This window comes from Varroa jacobsoni, unplaced genomic scaffold (genome assembly GCF_002532875.2).
Source record: "Varroa jacobsoni isolate VJ856 unplaced genomic scaffold, vjacob_1.0 contig03067, whole genome shotgun sequence".
NCBI classification, from domain to species: domain Eukaryota; kingdom Metazoa; phylum Arthropoda; class Arachnida; order Mesostigmata; family Varroidae; genus Varroa; species Varroa jacobsoni.
In genome coordinates, this window is record NW_019214942.1 from 18,284 (window position 1) to 34,760 (window position 16,477).

The 16,477-nt window shown below is 44.8% G+C and overlaps 1 protein-coding gene across 3 annotated transcripts in view; it reads right to left on the reverse strand.

The window, feature by feature from the left end:
• The window catches only part of LOC111272716 (sodium/potassium-transporting ATPase subunit alpha), a 33,160-nt gene extending 17,105 nt beyond the window's left edge, over positions 1–16,055 (reverse strand). For 2 of the 3 annotated variants that reach the window (XM_022854291.2, XM_022854292.2), the window contains exon 1: positions 1,413–1,534. In XM_022854291.2, coding sequence (XP_022710026.1) covers positions 1,413–1,442 — 30 coding nt within the window. In that variant the 5' untranslated portion in view covers positions 1,443–1,534. Of the gene's footprint in view, positions 1–1,412; positions 1,535–13,056 lie in introns of those variants that run through there. The other variant, XM_022854293.2, reaches the window with a different exon arrangement.
• Between the last annotated feature and the right edge of the window lie 422 nt (positions 16,056–16,477).

A 16,477-nucleotide genomic window follows, 5' to 3' on the forward strand; every position in this document is an offset into this window, starting at 1 on the left:
TCATCCAATACCCAACTGACCGTCAACACGATCCAACAACGAAGATAGATATATCTTATAGAATAAGATCGGAATAATAGTTATAGAATAACTATTATTCCGAGAAGTAACACGCAGCATAGTTACGGTCCCATTAAGCCATCCGGTTGGTATGCCAACAAGTCCAAAAAAAGCAGCTGCACTTCAAATTAATGGTGATTTTTAGGTGTATAATGCAGTCAAACTTTCACACATTAGAATTGATAACTAGAAGAGCTTTTGGGATGATCAACTACAATAGAATGGTACGATATTACCTTTTACGAATCGATCAACTGAAGCCGACCTCTTATTGCTTGGGCTGCTCAGATGCTACCGACAATGGCGTGGCCATACTATCCCATGGGGGGGGGGGGGTAACAACTTTGAAGCAGGAATGTCAGAAACATATTTTCCGGCAATTTCCTCAAACTTGTTTTCTGGTCAAAATGCTTAGGGCTAAAGCTGTCACATGGGCAGTTACAGTGGAAGCTTTTACTATAGTTCAAGTAATGGAGTTGGCCATATCAATTTATCGCTGAAGCAGAATTTGAGTAAGCAACCCTATCGTTGCTGTTCAGGATTCAACAGACATAACTATAGGCATCGTACAAAAGACTAAAGTTAAAAAACAAAAACATGTAAGAATGTTAAGTAATGATAATAATAAAAATATGACTAAATCTCATAATGGTTTGACCTAAGTATCAACCAGAGTCGCCATAGACGTGTAGGACGGCATAGGCTACAAGCAATGTGCGTCCAAGTGCACTGAAATTGGTGAGTCAATATGACGTGTAGCCCTTGCTTGTATCCTTAATTCGCACTGTTATTAAATAGTTCCACTTAAAACCTGATTTGTTGAGGTAAACATGCGCTAAGCAACTTACTGTGCTTGCCACTTCGAATTTTATCGTTGCGCTCCAGACCAATTCTCGAAATTAACACTATCATCGTCAGCTAAAACCACAAACTATTTCTAGATAGTAGAACTTAGACTTCGTCATAGAAAAAAATGAAATGTCATTAGCCCTTTGATGTATCCACTGGGGTTATCAAGCTGCAATTGTCATAAACATTTCATCCTTTCTTCCTCGGCACTATAACCCTGTGTGCATTACAATAGGTGTTTAAGGTCAATATTGATAATAGTCACTAAATACACGAAATTACTGTCTATTTAATTAGTTTTAATATTATATTCTAGCATTTCGTTCAAAGGGCTTCTCTATCACTTATTCAAAAGTCGACCGTCGCAAACCGCTATTCGCTATTAGGTTGGTCTAAAGCCACCCCTTCTGGCCTGATCGACACGATTTTCTCAAGCAGTCTTTAACGCTCACTTTCTCTGTTGAGGACTTCAATGCCAGTTAGTTATTGTTACACACTCATACCTGATTCCCATTACTGTTCAGCGGCGCCATGTTGTTGTTGTTGTCGTTGCTACAACTAACAGTGAAGGTCAAATCTAGAGAACGTCAATAAGGTCTTCTTTGCAGGAGAAATTCAACGATGGCGTATTCGCGCACCACGGCCTGCACCTCCTGCTAAGCACCTGTTATGACTCCGCCTAATCGCTAATTGGGTTCGCCGTTTCACTCTGCGATTTCTATCGAGGTGCTGGACTTTTGACAACGAGAACAACAACTGCACATAACAACACTGTTGAACTGTTTGAAATTAAACGGACTACAGGCTTCGCGAATCTGTTAATCTGAAACAGTTGTTTGATTTACTCCTCTTTCTTTACACGTTTTACTTTTTTTTTCCTCTTAGCTCGTTTGTCAATTTAACGTTTGTCCTACACTTTCTCCGGCAATGATATCTCCTATGTAACGCAACCACTCAACCGCGAGTGGCTGTCGTAAGTGACCGACTAAAGCGACGACGAGCCCCGAACTCAGCCGTGAGCCGAGTCGTCTCTGCCGTTTAGCTCTATAGCTATTATAACAGTTACGGTAGCAACGATGGCGGTAGCAGCACAAGCGGCGGCAGCGGTTTTCTACTCCTCGCCTCAAACGCACCCCGACCGACCAGGCGAGCAAACGGCCGTTCTACATGACGACCGAGCACCGTTCGGAAAGGGCAATCCGAAGCGGCGGCGGCGGCGGCGACAACGATGGTGGCTGCGTGCTGTTGCCGTCGGGCCGTTGCTGACAGCGGTACCGTCGATGCGACGCCGGTACGCACTCGTACGGACGACACATCGGTCGATGCATCAGCCATCGCACGACAGCAGAAACAACAATGTACATCGGTGGCGGATCAAGCAATAGCGGCTCCACAGTGGCACGACAGCGCGTAGATACTATTCCCCTTTCCCCTGAGGTCCCTTCGTTCTCCCTGTATCCCCCACCTCCCATACGACAACGGGCCCGATTGCTGTTACAGAGCAAGCGTAACAACCCTACCTTCAGACGGACCTTACGGACGAATCGACTACGCTCAGCACGCGCCGGTACAGCTGGTGAAAGCACGCATCGGTTAGTAGTTTGAATAGCAGCCGTTGTTGCCGGCAGTTGCTATGGCGACACTCGACACCAACAATTCGCGACAACGATGACAACTACCATTATTACTACTACAGTATTGCCTACATGGAACATCATCATTACCATACACTGTCAGATATCGAGCTATACCGAAGCTCGCGCGACATCGCTAATACCGTCGATAGACATTATGTGCTTTTCATAGGTTTGTTGCCACATGCTGACGCCACCGTTGCCGCCGTTGGGCGTACCCATAACACACGTCTGCGTGATTTGCCCAACCCGCGTTTCCGATCTTAAATATTCAGAGGAAGACTGAAGGTAGGGAGAACACTACAAACCCAACTCCACAACAGTCTGGCAGAAGTGAATAGCAAATTGGGATTGCTAAGGGGGGTCTGTAGAAAGCGTGGAAGTTATAGGCATAGGGAAAGGGTCATAGCGAAGTAAACAAACCCCAAAGAATGAATATCCTGTTTTGTTTTGCTCCACCTACACTAGTGAGTTCGGGCTCCTAGTGGGACCTTTTCTTCTATTTATATTTTTGTCGTTTTCCTGTTAATATTGACTGATTAGAAAGTTTCCTGTACATATTTCTATTCAGCGTCAGTTATACAGTGGCATGCGAGAAACGGAACGTCATTCAGTGACGTAATTAAGCACAACTTTTCGATACTCAGCTTAAATGACTTTCGCTGAAGGAAAGAAGTTTACTCAAACTTTTCTATGAGTACAGAATTTAGTATTATGCGGGGTGCCACAGCGTTTCCACTCCACCGTCCACCCTATGCCGCCATGCTATACAAAGACCACTTAGTGTATCGACATCTGCGTGGTTGTTATATTCTGAGAACAGGTAAATATCGGCGGAGCAATGTCGATCTCGGGCGGATGCAAAACTTACCCACATCGTCTGACCGTAGCGCGAATTGCAGATAATGCTCTGTTCACGCGCTATTGCAGGCAGGAATCAGACAGGGGGATAAAGGTCACCTCTATCCAATAAAGAGTGACTCCCTTTGTGACTGAGCAAACCGTCGGCCGGTTATGGTACATCGCCACTTCGAGACAGGAGAGAAAAAAAAGTGCCTTCTTTTCTCCTTTTTGTTTTAATTCCTGTTGTATCTACCGACCAGTTCATTCGTGTCCAAATTCAAATGGTTAAATAGTAGTGAACATTTTTTCATGCGTCAGCAGCTATAGCATTTCCCTAAACGACATGCTCTAACATGATGTGCTCATCCCAAAGTACACTGCAAAATGTATTCACTTGTATTGCTAAAATAATCGCACGTATACGTGACGCAATCGGCGAAACCTAGAGCAAGAAGGACGTCACGTGAAATTACGTCTCGTCTTCTGATCGGTTCGTCCTGACCTGATTCTACAACTACCTCTACCTCTAGTAGTATGTGCTGGTATGGTGGCTGCAATGGCTGTTCAGGTATACTCAAGGGTCACGAGGATTGTTTGGAAACTCCCACACAAAATGTCACATACGTGCGTCTTTATGCATATGCATAGCCTCCAGGGTCACGGTCAGCCGGCTGCCTAGTAAGCCAGCTATAATACTTCATCTAGCAGTAAAAGTGTGCCACGCAGAATTCTTCCTCAACTGTCGCTAATATGGAACAAATCAGCCCACAACAAGGACCGAACCGCGCAAAGGCCATGCTGCTAGAACTGGCTTTGACCAGTATCAGCTCGGAATGGGCACCGCGATGCCGTAAGGACTACCAGTTATTGCTGCTATTACTCCGCCAATGGCAGTATTATCACAAAAAGAAGAGCTCAGGGAGCGAAGTGTTGGAGAATGGCTGACAAAGAAAGAAACAGCGAAAACGAACAGGAAAAAGTGAACTGACAGAATCGAACATCGAACATGAATCGAGCACCAAACACACAAAGGATTATTTACCATTGATACTCGATCGTTAGTAGAAGCAGCAAAAGTAACAATCACTTGGGCTAGCAGTAGTGGTAGTTGTACTAAATCTAAATGCACTGCGTGACAGAGTCAGAACAAAAGGCTAAAATCGACGGGATTACGCAGAAGTCAAGGGTAAATCGCGGCGTCTAGTTTTTCTTGCCAGCAAAAACGACCGGTTGACACTTAACGGGTCGTACTCGTCCTGTTCACATTCGAGGCATGCAACTTTCGAGACCATTGGATGCTATGACTATTAAGGTGTTCCTAGGCGTTGTTCGCCCCGCTGTTGCAACCAAGCTAGGTTGGTCACAATTCTTGCCGTTTGTCTTGCACGCGGACGTCCTATATTTACGACGTCTTCTTCGAGTTATTCAAGACGAAGGCAAACAACACTTGATACCTAAGAAAATCGACCGCGACGGCGCTGGAAACTGACAGCTCGCTGCAGTTACTGATAGGGATGACAGGGCGGAAACGACGACTTTATCAACATCAGCGCTCGGGCGACAGGAAAAGGTACGTTGTAACGCTACGTTTCACTAGGCGGTTGTACGTAGTAGTCATACTGACGGCGTAATGCATTCAATCGTAACGCCACGGGGTGTGCCGCTCCAAACCCAAGACGCGGGCGTAGGATGAGCATGACACGTGCGTAGGATAAAACCAGTGAAGACGAGATTGAGTAAATAATGAGTAGCTTTTATGACTAGGGAACTGGCCAGCTGGCGCTGACTAGGAAGCCTGAAGTTACTACACCAGCATTTTGACAATTCTTGCACGCACGGACCTGATAAACCGGGGGAGGAGGGGCAGCAGACCAGTCAGTAAACTTGATAATTTACAGGCGATAAGTCTACCTTTGACAATCCCGTGTTGCTGCTGCTGTCGTTACTAAATGAAAAAAGTAAAATTTGAGATAAGAAATAAGCTAGGCATGTCAAAATACAATACGGTCAAATTTTGCAGTTAATATAAACATGTAAATTCCCTATCGGATATAACTCTTGTGATTTCCGCTATGGCCTGCTCAAGTCATTTTTCACTACGTTATTTATTACTGCGACTAAAAATCATTGTTGCATCGTAGTAGATTTTGCTCGGTTTCGAAAGTCACATTCCGGCTTCCACATGCCAATGCGCGGCTTTGCGCAGCAGCAAACGAACAATATCAAAACCCTTAACCGCAATAACACACTTAAAGATACTGCGATCGCCAGATTTTGGGCCGGAAACGACCAGGACGCTTATTCTTGTCGGCTATACACTATAGCCCGTTCCTGTTCGGGCTGTCGTTGTCATTAGGCAATGCGAGATGAATTTTGCGGTAAGAAATACTCGAGGTAACTGCTGCTACCAGTGATAGAAGCGAGAGTTTAAGGACATGACGTATGCGTAAAGGAAGCGTTTACGTATGACCCGTGTGTTACGCCGCGCGTGTAGCTTATTAAGTCCCTTTAAAATGGCATTTACGAAAGATGTGACAACAAGATAAACTGAATGAATGAAAAAAATAGAGGACTTAAGTTTTTACTACACCCACTTTGACGAAAATACAATCGAATCTGTCATTGTCCAAACAGGAGACTAACCTAACAGCAGATTTTTATAGTTCTAACGGTGAGTTAATAGCACAGATATAGATGGAGAAGTTGTCGTACGTGGAAGCCTGCACGCACTTTTATATATATATACATATATGACTATCTACGATTGATTAAAAACTAATATTCTAGCAGCTTGCTATGGATTGTTAATCCAACGCTGTCCGCTTGGAGAGGTGCAGCTGCTAGATTCGAAGGCGAAGTTAGAGCTGCTCGCATGTCATTCTGTCGGAATGGAGCGCCCAAACTTAGACAAACTGTCACTCGCAGAAGCACAATGAGGTCATGGACATACTGCGGTGCTATGGGAAGCACCTTGTTACTCGTAAAATTGGTCGGCCTAAGTACCCTTAAACACTAATAAAATAGTATAATTATATGGTTAAATTTCCATAATTGATTAACTCACGTCCATCAAAGGCAAACGGTTTGTTAGACGTGCGGGAGACAGCCAGAAGCAGCGTATCATTTCGAATGTGTCACGACATTTTTTGTTACATGTACATATTTGCGCGTATGGCTTCAATTTAATCATAAACTAATTCCAATCAGGATTATATTCAACAGCAAAGTGTACTTAAGCTCCAGCTTTGCTAATAACAAAATACTGAAGTACCGTGAACACGCTACTTTGTAGCGCTAATCAGACTAATACTAAAACGCTAAAGAAAGCGGACGTGAATATGTTAACCGTGATTTTTCCTAACAAAAACAAAGATTACTATATTATTAAGCTTTTCCACACTATGACGCAACTCAGCACTAATATAGTCGTTTTCGTCTTTACAGTCACATGGCTTTTTATCGGAGATAATTCCTTTAGACTGTGATATTGTCCTCCTGTAGTTAACACATACTGGTTGGTTTGACAGAATAACTGGACATAAGGTCCCCAGCCTTTTATATAATTACATTCGCGTCGAATTATAAGTAATAAAGACAGCCTGCTTGAACTCTGGATACAGACTTATTAGCTGTGCCTGGGACATCTCTTTGTAACTGCTACAATTTTTCCGCGTCAATACATTCTCGGTGGGCAACAAATACTGTGCTAAAATCGAGATCAATTCAAACATATGGTCTACGCTAGATAAAGGCAAGTAAGCAGTAAGCTGAAATTATGTAGTCAGATAGGTTTAAAAAATCGTCGAGCTTTTATTGAAGATTGAACACGTAACTTTGTGGATGTTAGCTCGATAAACGGCTCTCGCGGCTACCGTATAAGTTCCAAGCAAAAAAGTATAATGCTTCTACTATAGCGAGCCTCAGAACTCGAAATCAAACGTAATTATCACCGTATCGGGCTTGTCGTAGCCGATTTGCTAGACGATTTTGGCTATCACGAAAATCCTTATCATTAAGCCTTTTATTTACCGACTAAAATACATATATGCGTTTTATTTATACGCGTGCACAAACCCAAGAAAAGCGCCAGGCCAACAGAAAAGAATTGGCAAAGTATGTTTAAAGAAAGTCTCATGGTGATAGTCCCTTCTGAGTTGTGATTCTGGGTAGCCTGCAAGACTCGTGACCAATTGTGCAATGATAAAGAGAAGCTGAAGTATGGCGTACTATGTTTTTCTCGGAAGTCACTGTCGAGTCAATTCTCACATTTCGTTTTCGCGATACATAGTTTTACATAGCTATACATAGGTATACATAGTTTTATAGCAAATCATAGTTACGTAACAAAACACACCAAAAAATGAGCTAAACGTTAATTTTCTTAGCGTAACCGCTACCGTACGCCCAGTATGCACAAGCGTGCTACCGTACGCCCAGTATGCACAAGCGTGCTACCGTACGCCCAGTATGCACACGCGTGCTACCGTACACCCAGTATGCACACGCGTGTGCCTGTCAAGCCAATACAGCAATATAGATATTTTGTTCATAATATATTTTTGAACGCATCACCTTCGTTGCTAGTGTATAGATAGTATTTTTCAAGTATTTTCTGGTCCGAGCTCGAATATAACGAGCGTTTGGCACTGTCGTCAGTTTAGCGTTACCAAATAACTCGCACGTGTACTCATGTATTACCACCAGCAAACCTCTTCAGTGTTTAGGGGTCCCATAGTTTTTGACGTGGTTCTGCTTCGAAAAATCAGATCATTTTTGTTCAATTTTTTATAGATAATTTCGAGAAGATTGAGTTCGATCTTGAACTATATCTATCTATCTATTTATCGATAAGAAATATTTGAGCGTTTTCGAAGCCCCCAACACTTAGAGAAATGTTACATATGATTTGTGTAGAAAAAACCTTATTGTTTCGCAAAAATGCTTACTTTTTCGTTAATTGTGGAATTACGAGTTGATTTCGTATGACACTATTCTGAAATATGGTAATCATTATGGATGACTACTGCTAGCGCTTTTTTTACTTTGAATCACAGCTTAGCAACTGAAAAACTGTGGTCGCAATATGATAGAAATTTAAGCTTGTTTTATTTTTTGAGCTTTTATTATTTCTGTTAAGCGACCAATGCTGCGCGTAGTCAAGCGGTAAATATCTCATACTGATCCTGATTTGAATAAAGTATTACAATATATAATAATAAAAAATAAAGTACAAAATAACTATCACTGTAGCCCTTATTTAGGCTGGACTTATTGCCAATCTTATGTACGACGTGATTGCGAAGCCATAATCGACTTTGGATACTTATCTGAAACGTGTGACTATTGCAACAGTTGAGCTATTTACATAGCTCTATTGACCCGTACCAATTTTAGTCTGTACTTTATTAGTGTCCCATTATCGGTTGCGCGTTTTACACTATCAGTTAGATTTTATAGAAAGTTCTAACAAAGCTATTTCCGGTACGAAAGTGACTTGATTTGTCACGCCTAACTGATTAGAGAACTATTTCTTTGCTAGAGCCTTCGGTTGGATATTTTGATTTTTGTTCAACCATTTGCATTGTACATACATTATATTTGTTGACAAAAAGCAACACCAAACTGAGTGTATGACTTCACTGTTTTGACCTCTAACGGAAGCAGAGCTCGTTTTGTTTAGATTTAAACGTACCCTATTTTTAAACGCTTAGTTCACGTTAACTAGAAATCAAGGTGTCTTGAATCGCTTTTCTTTCCATCTCCAGAAACACCAAACATGTCGAAATGTCGTGTACTGAGTAGATTCTTAGCGCGTCACGTTCAAGGGGCCTGAGTTTTACTGGGTATGAGTGTAAGACCGAACCAGCTCGAAACATGAAGTTAAATTTGACAGATCTGTCGATAGTACATCACGTTGCGTAATACAGACATATTGTAACAAAGTTTTACCGAAAAAAAACAGAATGAAGCTTAAAATTATGCGCCGTAAGTCGACTGGAAGCCTATTTCACATAATCTAGAAAAAAATATATACACAAATTGTAAGCAGTGCGAGTGCCATGATTCTTCTGTTTTGCGGGCGCATGCGCGAACACGAAAAAGCCCCGAATGGGCAATACGTTCAGCAGGTCAGGTAAAAAAAAAAGGTAACCTGCGATATATCGCCGTATTGATTATATAGAGCAGCAGCAATGGTCAAGAGGCTAGGTAAATACTGAGCACCAGGGCTGTTAGTCTGTCGTGAGACATGTTTTCGGTGATCGGCATATATCACGAATGGACAAAGAAGCCACCAAGGAGGGTCTGAGTGACTTGCCACCGGCCCTAGAACGCCTAGAAATGTGACTCAGCTAAAAGCAATAACAACAGTGATTTTAGCAAGCCACTAAACCGCGTCAGTAGCAGTTCACAGCAGTATCAGAAGCGAGCGGCCAGTGTGTATCAACATAGTCCTATCCTAGCACGTAGTACATACTAGGAACACTGTCTCTGTCGTTGTTTTAGACAGAGTAATGATTAGCTTAGAATGCTGGTTTTTGGTTTTCCTAATTTTCTTCTATTTTCTATATTGTTCGTCTATAGTTTAAAATTTAATTTTAATAAATAATAAATATAATATCTCAACTCTTAACTCCACTTCAAAAATAGATAAACTCGAGATCACTTTCGTTGAAGAAGGCGAATCGTACGAAACGTACAGGCACCAAGACAGAACAATTGGTACATAGCAGATTTGGGTGTCAGACTATCCGTATAACGTTTTGGAACCGAGTGCAAACAAGGGTTAGTTGAAAAGGCTTGATGCTCCGAAAAAAACGAACGGTCTGTTAAAACATACGTGGGAGACGACGCCTGCTTTGTGTTTGAGTACCCATTTCCATTTTCGTAAAAGGGTACAGTTATCATTGATACGTTGTATTAGACTTATTGAATGAGTCTCCGGGAATTGGGTCAGGATCATCAGTAATACAGCCACGATACTAATATCAACATAATTGCATTAGTTGGAAAATTTCTGATTTATCTTTATCAGGTTGCTTGTCACAGGCCGTGCACGAGATTTAGCTGTACACGATTGGAATATGGTTAATGTTATTATTCCTATGCTTCATGCATTACCGCATTTAAGGGCCAATCCATGTGAAAAGACGTTTTACCACTTATTTCTTCTATATTTTCCTAGAAGTGGTTGTACGTTGGAAAAGATCACGAGGAGCTGTATTACCTATAACTGCAACTGTTACTGCTGCTACTGCAATGGCTGCCTCCAGATGATCGTGGAAAGGCTGGGGAAGAAAGACAGCGTGCGCAGCCGAGCCGGCAGGGTCACCGTCACCGGAGAAACGAGAATGGAAAAGGTCGTCTAAAGCCGCCGCCATCGCTACTACCCGGCGCCTAGGGGACATCGTGGACACAGGGGGCAAAAAGAGGACACGGAACCGGCTATATAGCTGGCTAGCTGGCTGCTCGTTGTACTATAGCAGCAGTGGGAATCTGGCCAATACTGAACGTTTTGGCAGCTAGCAGCAGTAGCAGCAAGTATAGAAAGCAAAGCTAATTGATAATTTTGCGATGTTCTTGCCTTTTTTGATGTTCATGTGCATATATACCTGCGCAGCGTGAAGCAAACACGGGACTGAATCCGACGAGCTGACTAAATTCGCCGGGATTTAGTGGAGGCGGGATATTAACAACACGGTTATAGCACGAGAAGATAGAGCTGTTCGTTGACTGACGTAACGGTAACACAACGTAATATGACTTAAGGTCACAGTGAGACGATGCCGCTTGCGAGTCTGCATCCTCTTCTCGATCTAGCAGCAGGTGACGTGGAGCAAATCAACACAACTTGATACCGTGATGGCTGCCATAGGTTTTGGGCAAAAATTCAAAAATATGTCTTCTGTCTTACTTCTTTTTAGCTGCTGTCGTAAGTAATACCTGTAGACAAACAGCTAAATACAACATTCGAAAAATCAGTGTGTACTATAGCGAACAAAATACAAATGGGGAAAGGTCACAGGGCGTAACTTGAACAACAGATTTTAATCCATCTTGGGATATCTGAATAGTGTTTGGCAGATATCATGGCCCTATCAAAGAGTTTATTAGACTTAATTTTTTTTTTTTTAATGAAATGTAACCAACAAAGCAGTACACTATTGTATCTTGGGCAGCTGAGTTTTGATACAGACCGTCGCACAAAGATCTATGTTGTTTATAATTGCTTACCGATCCTAGCTGCAATCACATATTATTATAGTTCGCCGACTAATGAAAACCAATCCCCGCCAGAATCACTTTTTAGATTCTTTAACAGCAGTGACAGCAGCACCTATGCTGTTGGAACCTGTGCCACTCCTGCGACTCTCGGTGCCGCCAGCTCAAAGGAGCAAGGAGTATACGAACAAAGTAATTTTGAAAGGATATTGTCATTCTTTCTTATGATTTCCACTGTTAGCTAATTGTAATGGCAGCATTTCAGCCACAAAGGAGGTTTGGGTTGGACTTTACTGTACGTATCATATCATAGGAGACCAGATGGTGCCTACCGCCTTGCTTCTGTCGTCGTGACTATTTCTGTTGAGGTTCTCTTGCAGCCGCGAAAGGACGACCGGCGTATCCACTCCTGCCTCGTGCAGAGTGGAAATATACTATTGTTGTTGCTTTGCTTTGACGGAAATGCCCGATTCCACCATGACATGCATTCCCTACAGCATACACAGAGCTGTCTCAGTTTCGGGAAACGACGGTGAACGTCGACGATCCCGACTTTATCAGGCTTACTCCATATATTAGTTTACGTATTGCACACACGAGTTCGTTGCAAACATTTTCTGGAGCGCACAAACTCTATTTCTCAGTGTTCTACACGGCACTCACGGTTGGCCTCACCCCCGAAGGAAATCGTTCCCCATGAATTGCAAATTGACGGACACCTAGATGGATCTCTGCCATGGCAGACTTCTGGCGGCGGCCGAGTATCGTATACTGTGTATTGCATCGTGTACCAGGCACGCAAGGGCGTGGACCGCAACGGTCCTGCTCATGGGCCCTCGTCAGTGGCTCCGAGGAGCCAGTCAAGAGAACGGTGGCCGCCACCTTTCTCAATACGATCAATGTGCCCTGTGCTCCTTCACTGCATTCACTAAACCGCACTGAAGGTGGCTACCATTGACGAATCATTCGATCGATAAGGCGCACTGTCAAATAAAAGCAAGGAACATCACTGCATTTTTTGTCTGTTTCCGCGCTGCAAGCTTATGAGCAAACCGTATCATTCGCAAACGTCATTTTTTTTCCCTGTCGTTTAAGAAACCATCAGCTCGATGAACACGATAAGTGGACTTACGTACCGCAAAGAGGCCGCCAAGGTACTCGTATCAATATTATTATTATTCTACAGCAGGAATTAGTTGGAGAAAACCGTTTAGATGCTTCAGATTCGTCCCTTCATTACGCCTTCATACGCTGAAGACTAGCACCGATCAGCAACATGGTTACACTCGTATTCGGCTATCCACGCGAATCGCACATAGGAACGAATAGTCAAACACCGACAGTCACGCCCAGACGATAACAGGATATTCACCCGACCCCACTAGCACTAGCCAACACTATACCTCTAAGCATCCGGGGGCTCGATAACAACCTGCAACAATCTACATACCTGATCGTCCTTGTCTCCCATCTTGTTCTCCGGCCCGGTTCTGTTTCCCTTTTGGCTAGCCGAGTTCTCCTGTTCTCCTGGTCAGATAAGGACTGCCACAACCCGGATAGCGCTGGCAGTACTCGTAGTTGTAGCGCGTCTATTTCCTCGAGGACAGTCAGAGCTGGAGTCAACTCTGTTCAGTTATCTTTATTTGACACTTCCAGTATCAGAGTAGTGGCAGAGTCTAATTTCCCTTCGTTCCGTTGTTTTTTTTTCGCTAGCGACTGCTCGTTTACTTCTGCTGTGGCAGCCGCTACTACTGGCCGCTGCCGTCGCCTTTCCGTCGCTATTCGGAAGGGATGCAGCCGCTCGCACCGTTGCAGCAGCAGCAGCAGCAGCTCAAACGGCAGACAGGGTCGGTCGTATGTCCGTCGCTTGCTGCTGCCCGTCGCTCTGGTGATCAACGTCGTGGTCGTTTTGGTGCTGGCGCCGATGCTGTTGCTGCCCGACGCGGCCAGGCTCGGTTGGGTCGGTCCGATGATCCGTTTTCGGCTCACCTCGCTCTCTCGTTCGCTCGCCCGCTCGCTCGCTTGCTCATCTCCCGTCTCCCGCGGCGGCGGCGGCGGCGGCGGCGGCGGCGGCTGCTGCTGCTGCTGCTGCTGCTGCTGCTGCTACTGCTACCGCTATCCAGCCGTCCGCTAGCTAGCTGGCGTTAGCTGCTGTGATCGTGCTGCTGCTGGTAGCCGCCGCCCGCTTCTCCGCTCGTGTTGGCTGCTGGCGTTGCCGGTCGCAAACAGACGCACAAGTGCACTCAGATACACGCAGACACAGATGCGCACACAGGGACGCAAAGCACGTCCAGACAGAGTCGGAGAAATGGACAGGCACACACGTCTACAGGCACAGTCGTACGAAACGGCCACAAAAAGTTCAACTCTTCCTCAACTGGCGGACGCCGACGCTCTCTCCGCCGAAATAGCAGAGTAAAATGACGAGCACGACAATGGCGATCCGGGCAGAGGCACAGAACACGTTGGTCAGCGGTCAGTTAGCTGTTTACCGCCGGCCGAAAGGGGTGGTCTGCTGTGGCGACTGATGATGCTGATGTTTGTCGTTTGTGCTGCGTATGCCCTTTCCCCTTAGCGGCGGCGGCGGCGGCGACGGTGCGGCGGTGACGACGATGACGACGGTCACGGGGCCGCCGCAACAAAGACCGTTCGTTTTTAGCTTTCGGTAGAGGCGCTTGATCGCGGTGGCAAAGAAGCAACGAACGGTTTGGTGCTAGCAATGCAGTGCGTTTACACGGCCAGCAAGTGGTATACTGGAGCGTGCTTTAGCAAAAAACAAGCGACCACACAACCGGAACAGATAATAATTGCTTATGCGGTATTCTGTGGCTTACTCGCTGGCCTGCTTACGATCTTGTTGATGCACTTGTCGTCTTGCAACGAACTGTAATTGGACGCCCCGAATCTCAAATGACTGCTGTTGCCTGTCTTCATTTACTCTCTGCGATCAGCATCGCTGATGCTGCTGCGACATACAGCCGATGCAGGCCGTTAACAGGTAACGCTAGTCGCAAAAAGCACGAAGCCGGCCGGTTAGACAGGGTCTCACGCACATATACACAGACATATAAAGACGCAGCTACTAGTGAAGGCAGTTAGAGACACAATGAGCCACACGCGCATACACACATGCAGCCAATGTGCAAGGGATCGCAGAGGGCGTAGCGATGCTGCTTTAAAGGGCCCAGAAACGGCGCACACCTAACCTACACGCTCAGTTTCAGCGGACGACGACCACCGCGGCGGCGGCGGCGAGGGGCATTCGGTCGTATGTCCTGGTACCACAGGCCGGCATTACCACAGGCTAGTACCGTCGCTGTATCCGGCACTAGCACGCCATTCGGCAACGGCAGCAGCTCGGAAAGGGAGGGAAAAACAGGGTAGAGGAGACAAACGAACGAACCCCACTATGAAACGAGTTGGCGTTCGAAGTTTGCCTGTACGTCGGTAATGATACGCAGTCAGCCAGCCAGCCAGTTGAGCCATGCAGCACCCAGATTACGCTTACACAGTCATATGAGGAAGTTTAAAGGTAGGCAGTCAAAGAGATGCACGCATGTTAGCCATATCACACATTGTATGCAAGCACAGGGCGCCATAGAGCGCCCAGCGAACGCTGCGGACTCAGGGTGGCCTCGTCGGCGGAGACGGTGGCGCCGGCGATAGTAGAGTTGCGCCGGTTCATTAAAACGAACAGCACAGCGAATCGGTTGAGAAGAGAGGCAGACACGAGAAACAGACTCACCAGAGATTGCTTGCTTTGAGAACGGCCCCGAGCCTAACGGCTATAACAGAGACAACCGAAAAGGCGCATGGAGGGCGGGCGCATACGCGAACATTCAATTTGTCTGAAAATCGTTAGAGGGCGACAGTCATCTGAGGTAGGCACATTCAGGTATAAACCGAAAGAAAGACAGGTAGCAAAAGACCCAGATGCGGGAAGATATATAGCACAAGTCACGACGCGTAACTTATCCCATGAGGAAAGGCAGTAACGCACTTCAAATGAAGAGATGTTGAAACAGTCGCAAGCCGAGATGGGGCAAGGAGAAGTGTGCGGAAAAGCTCTGAAGTAAACTTGAGACAGACACGATATCAATCGAAGGCCAGAAGGAAGCACGAGTCGGACGGCACGAACATAATATTCAGAGGCGAAGACGACCTAACACGAGATAAGCGCGACGAACCAGAGTACGCGCAACTGCAAATTGCCGTCCGGATATCAAAATATAAGCAATGGGATAGAATAGATTGCATATAACTTCATTTATTACTGGAAATCTCCGACGTATCGTAAATCGTTCGAGGAGGATCTTTTATCCCTTTTTTTATTTATATATATATATATATATATATAATCATGGATTTTTACGCTTCTGATTCGAACGATTGTATATATGTATATATATAAGGACGCGTAAAGCGAACAATACAACTCAATTATTATGAAATTTCGCTGTTTTCACCTGCCTAGTATAGACTCAAATATAGTTTTTTTTTCTGATTTCGCAACTGTGCGCTTCTATACACTTCATATAAAGAAAATGCAATAACAAGAACGGTACTGAAACGTAGGGCGCTAGCAAAGACGCTTGTTCCTTTACTCTCGGTGCAAAACAATAGTATCCCCAATCGTATCTTCCGTGATCATTGCTCTGCGATTGGCATGACATCAGGACCTCCATTCCCATTCTATACCTAGAATGAATAGTGTATTCATGGTCAACGACAAACGGATGTTTAACATCACTGAGACTTGTATGATTAGAAAGGGATTTTTGTATTGCCTTTACTCTCCAGGCTCGCGTAGAATTAAGGGGTTCTCTAGCAGACCACATTACGCAGGATTCCTATTCAGGTATCTAGACAAA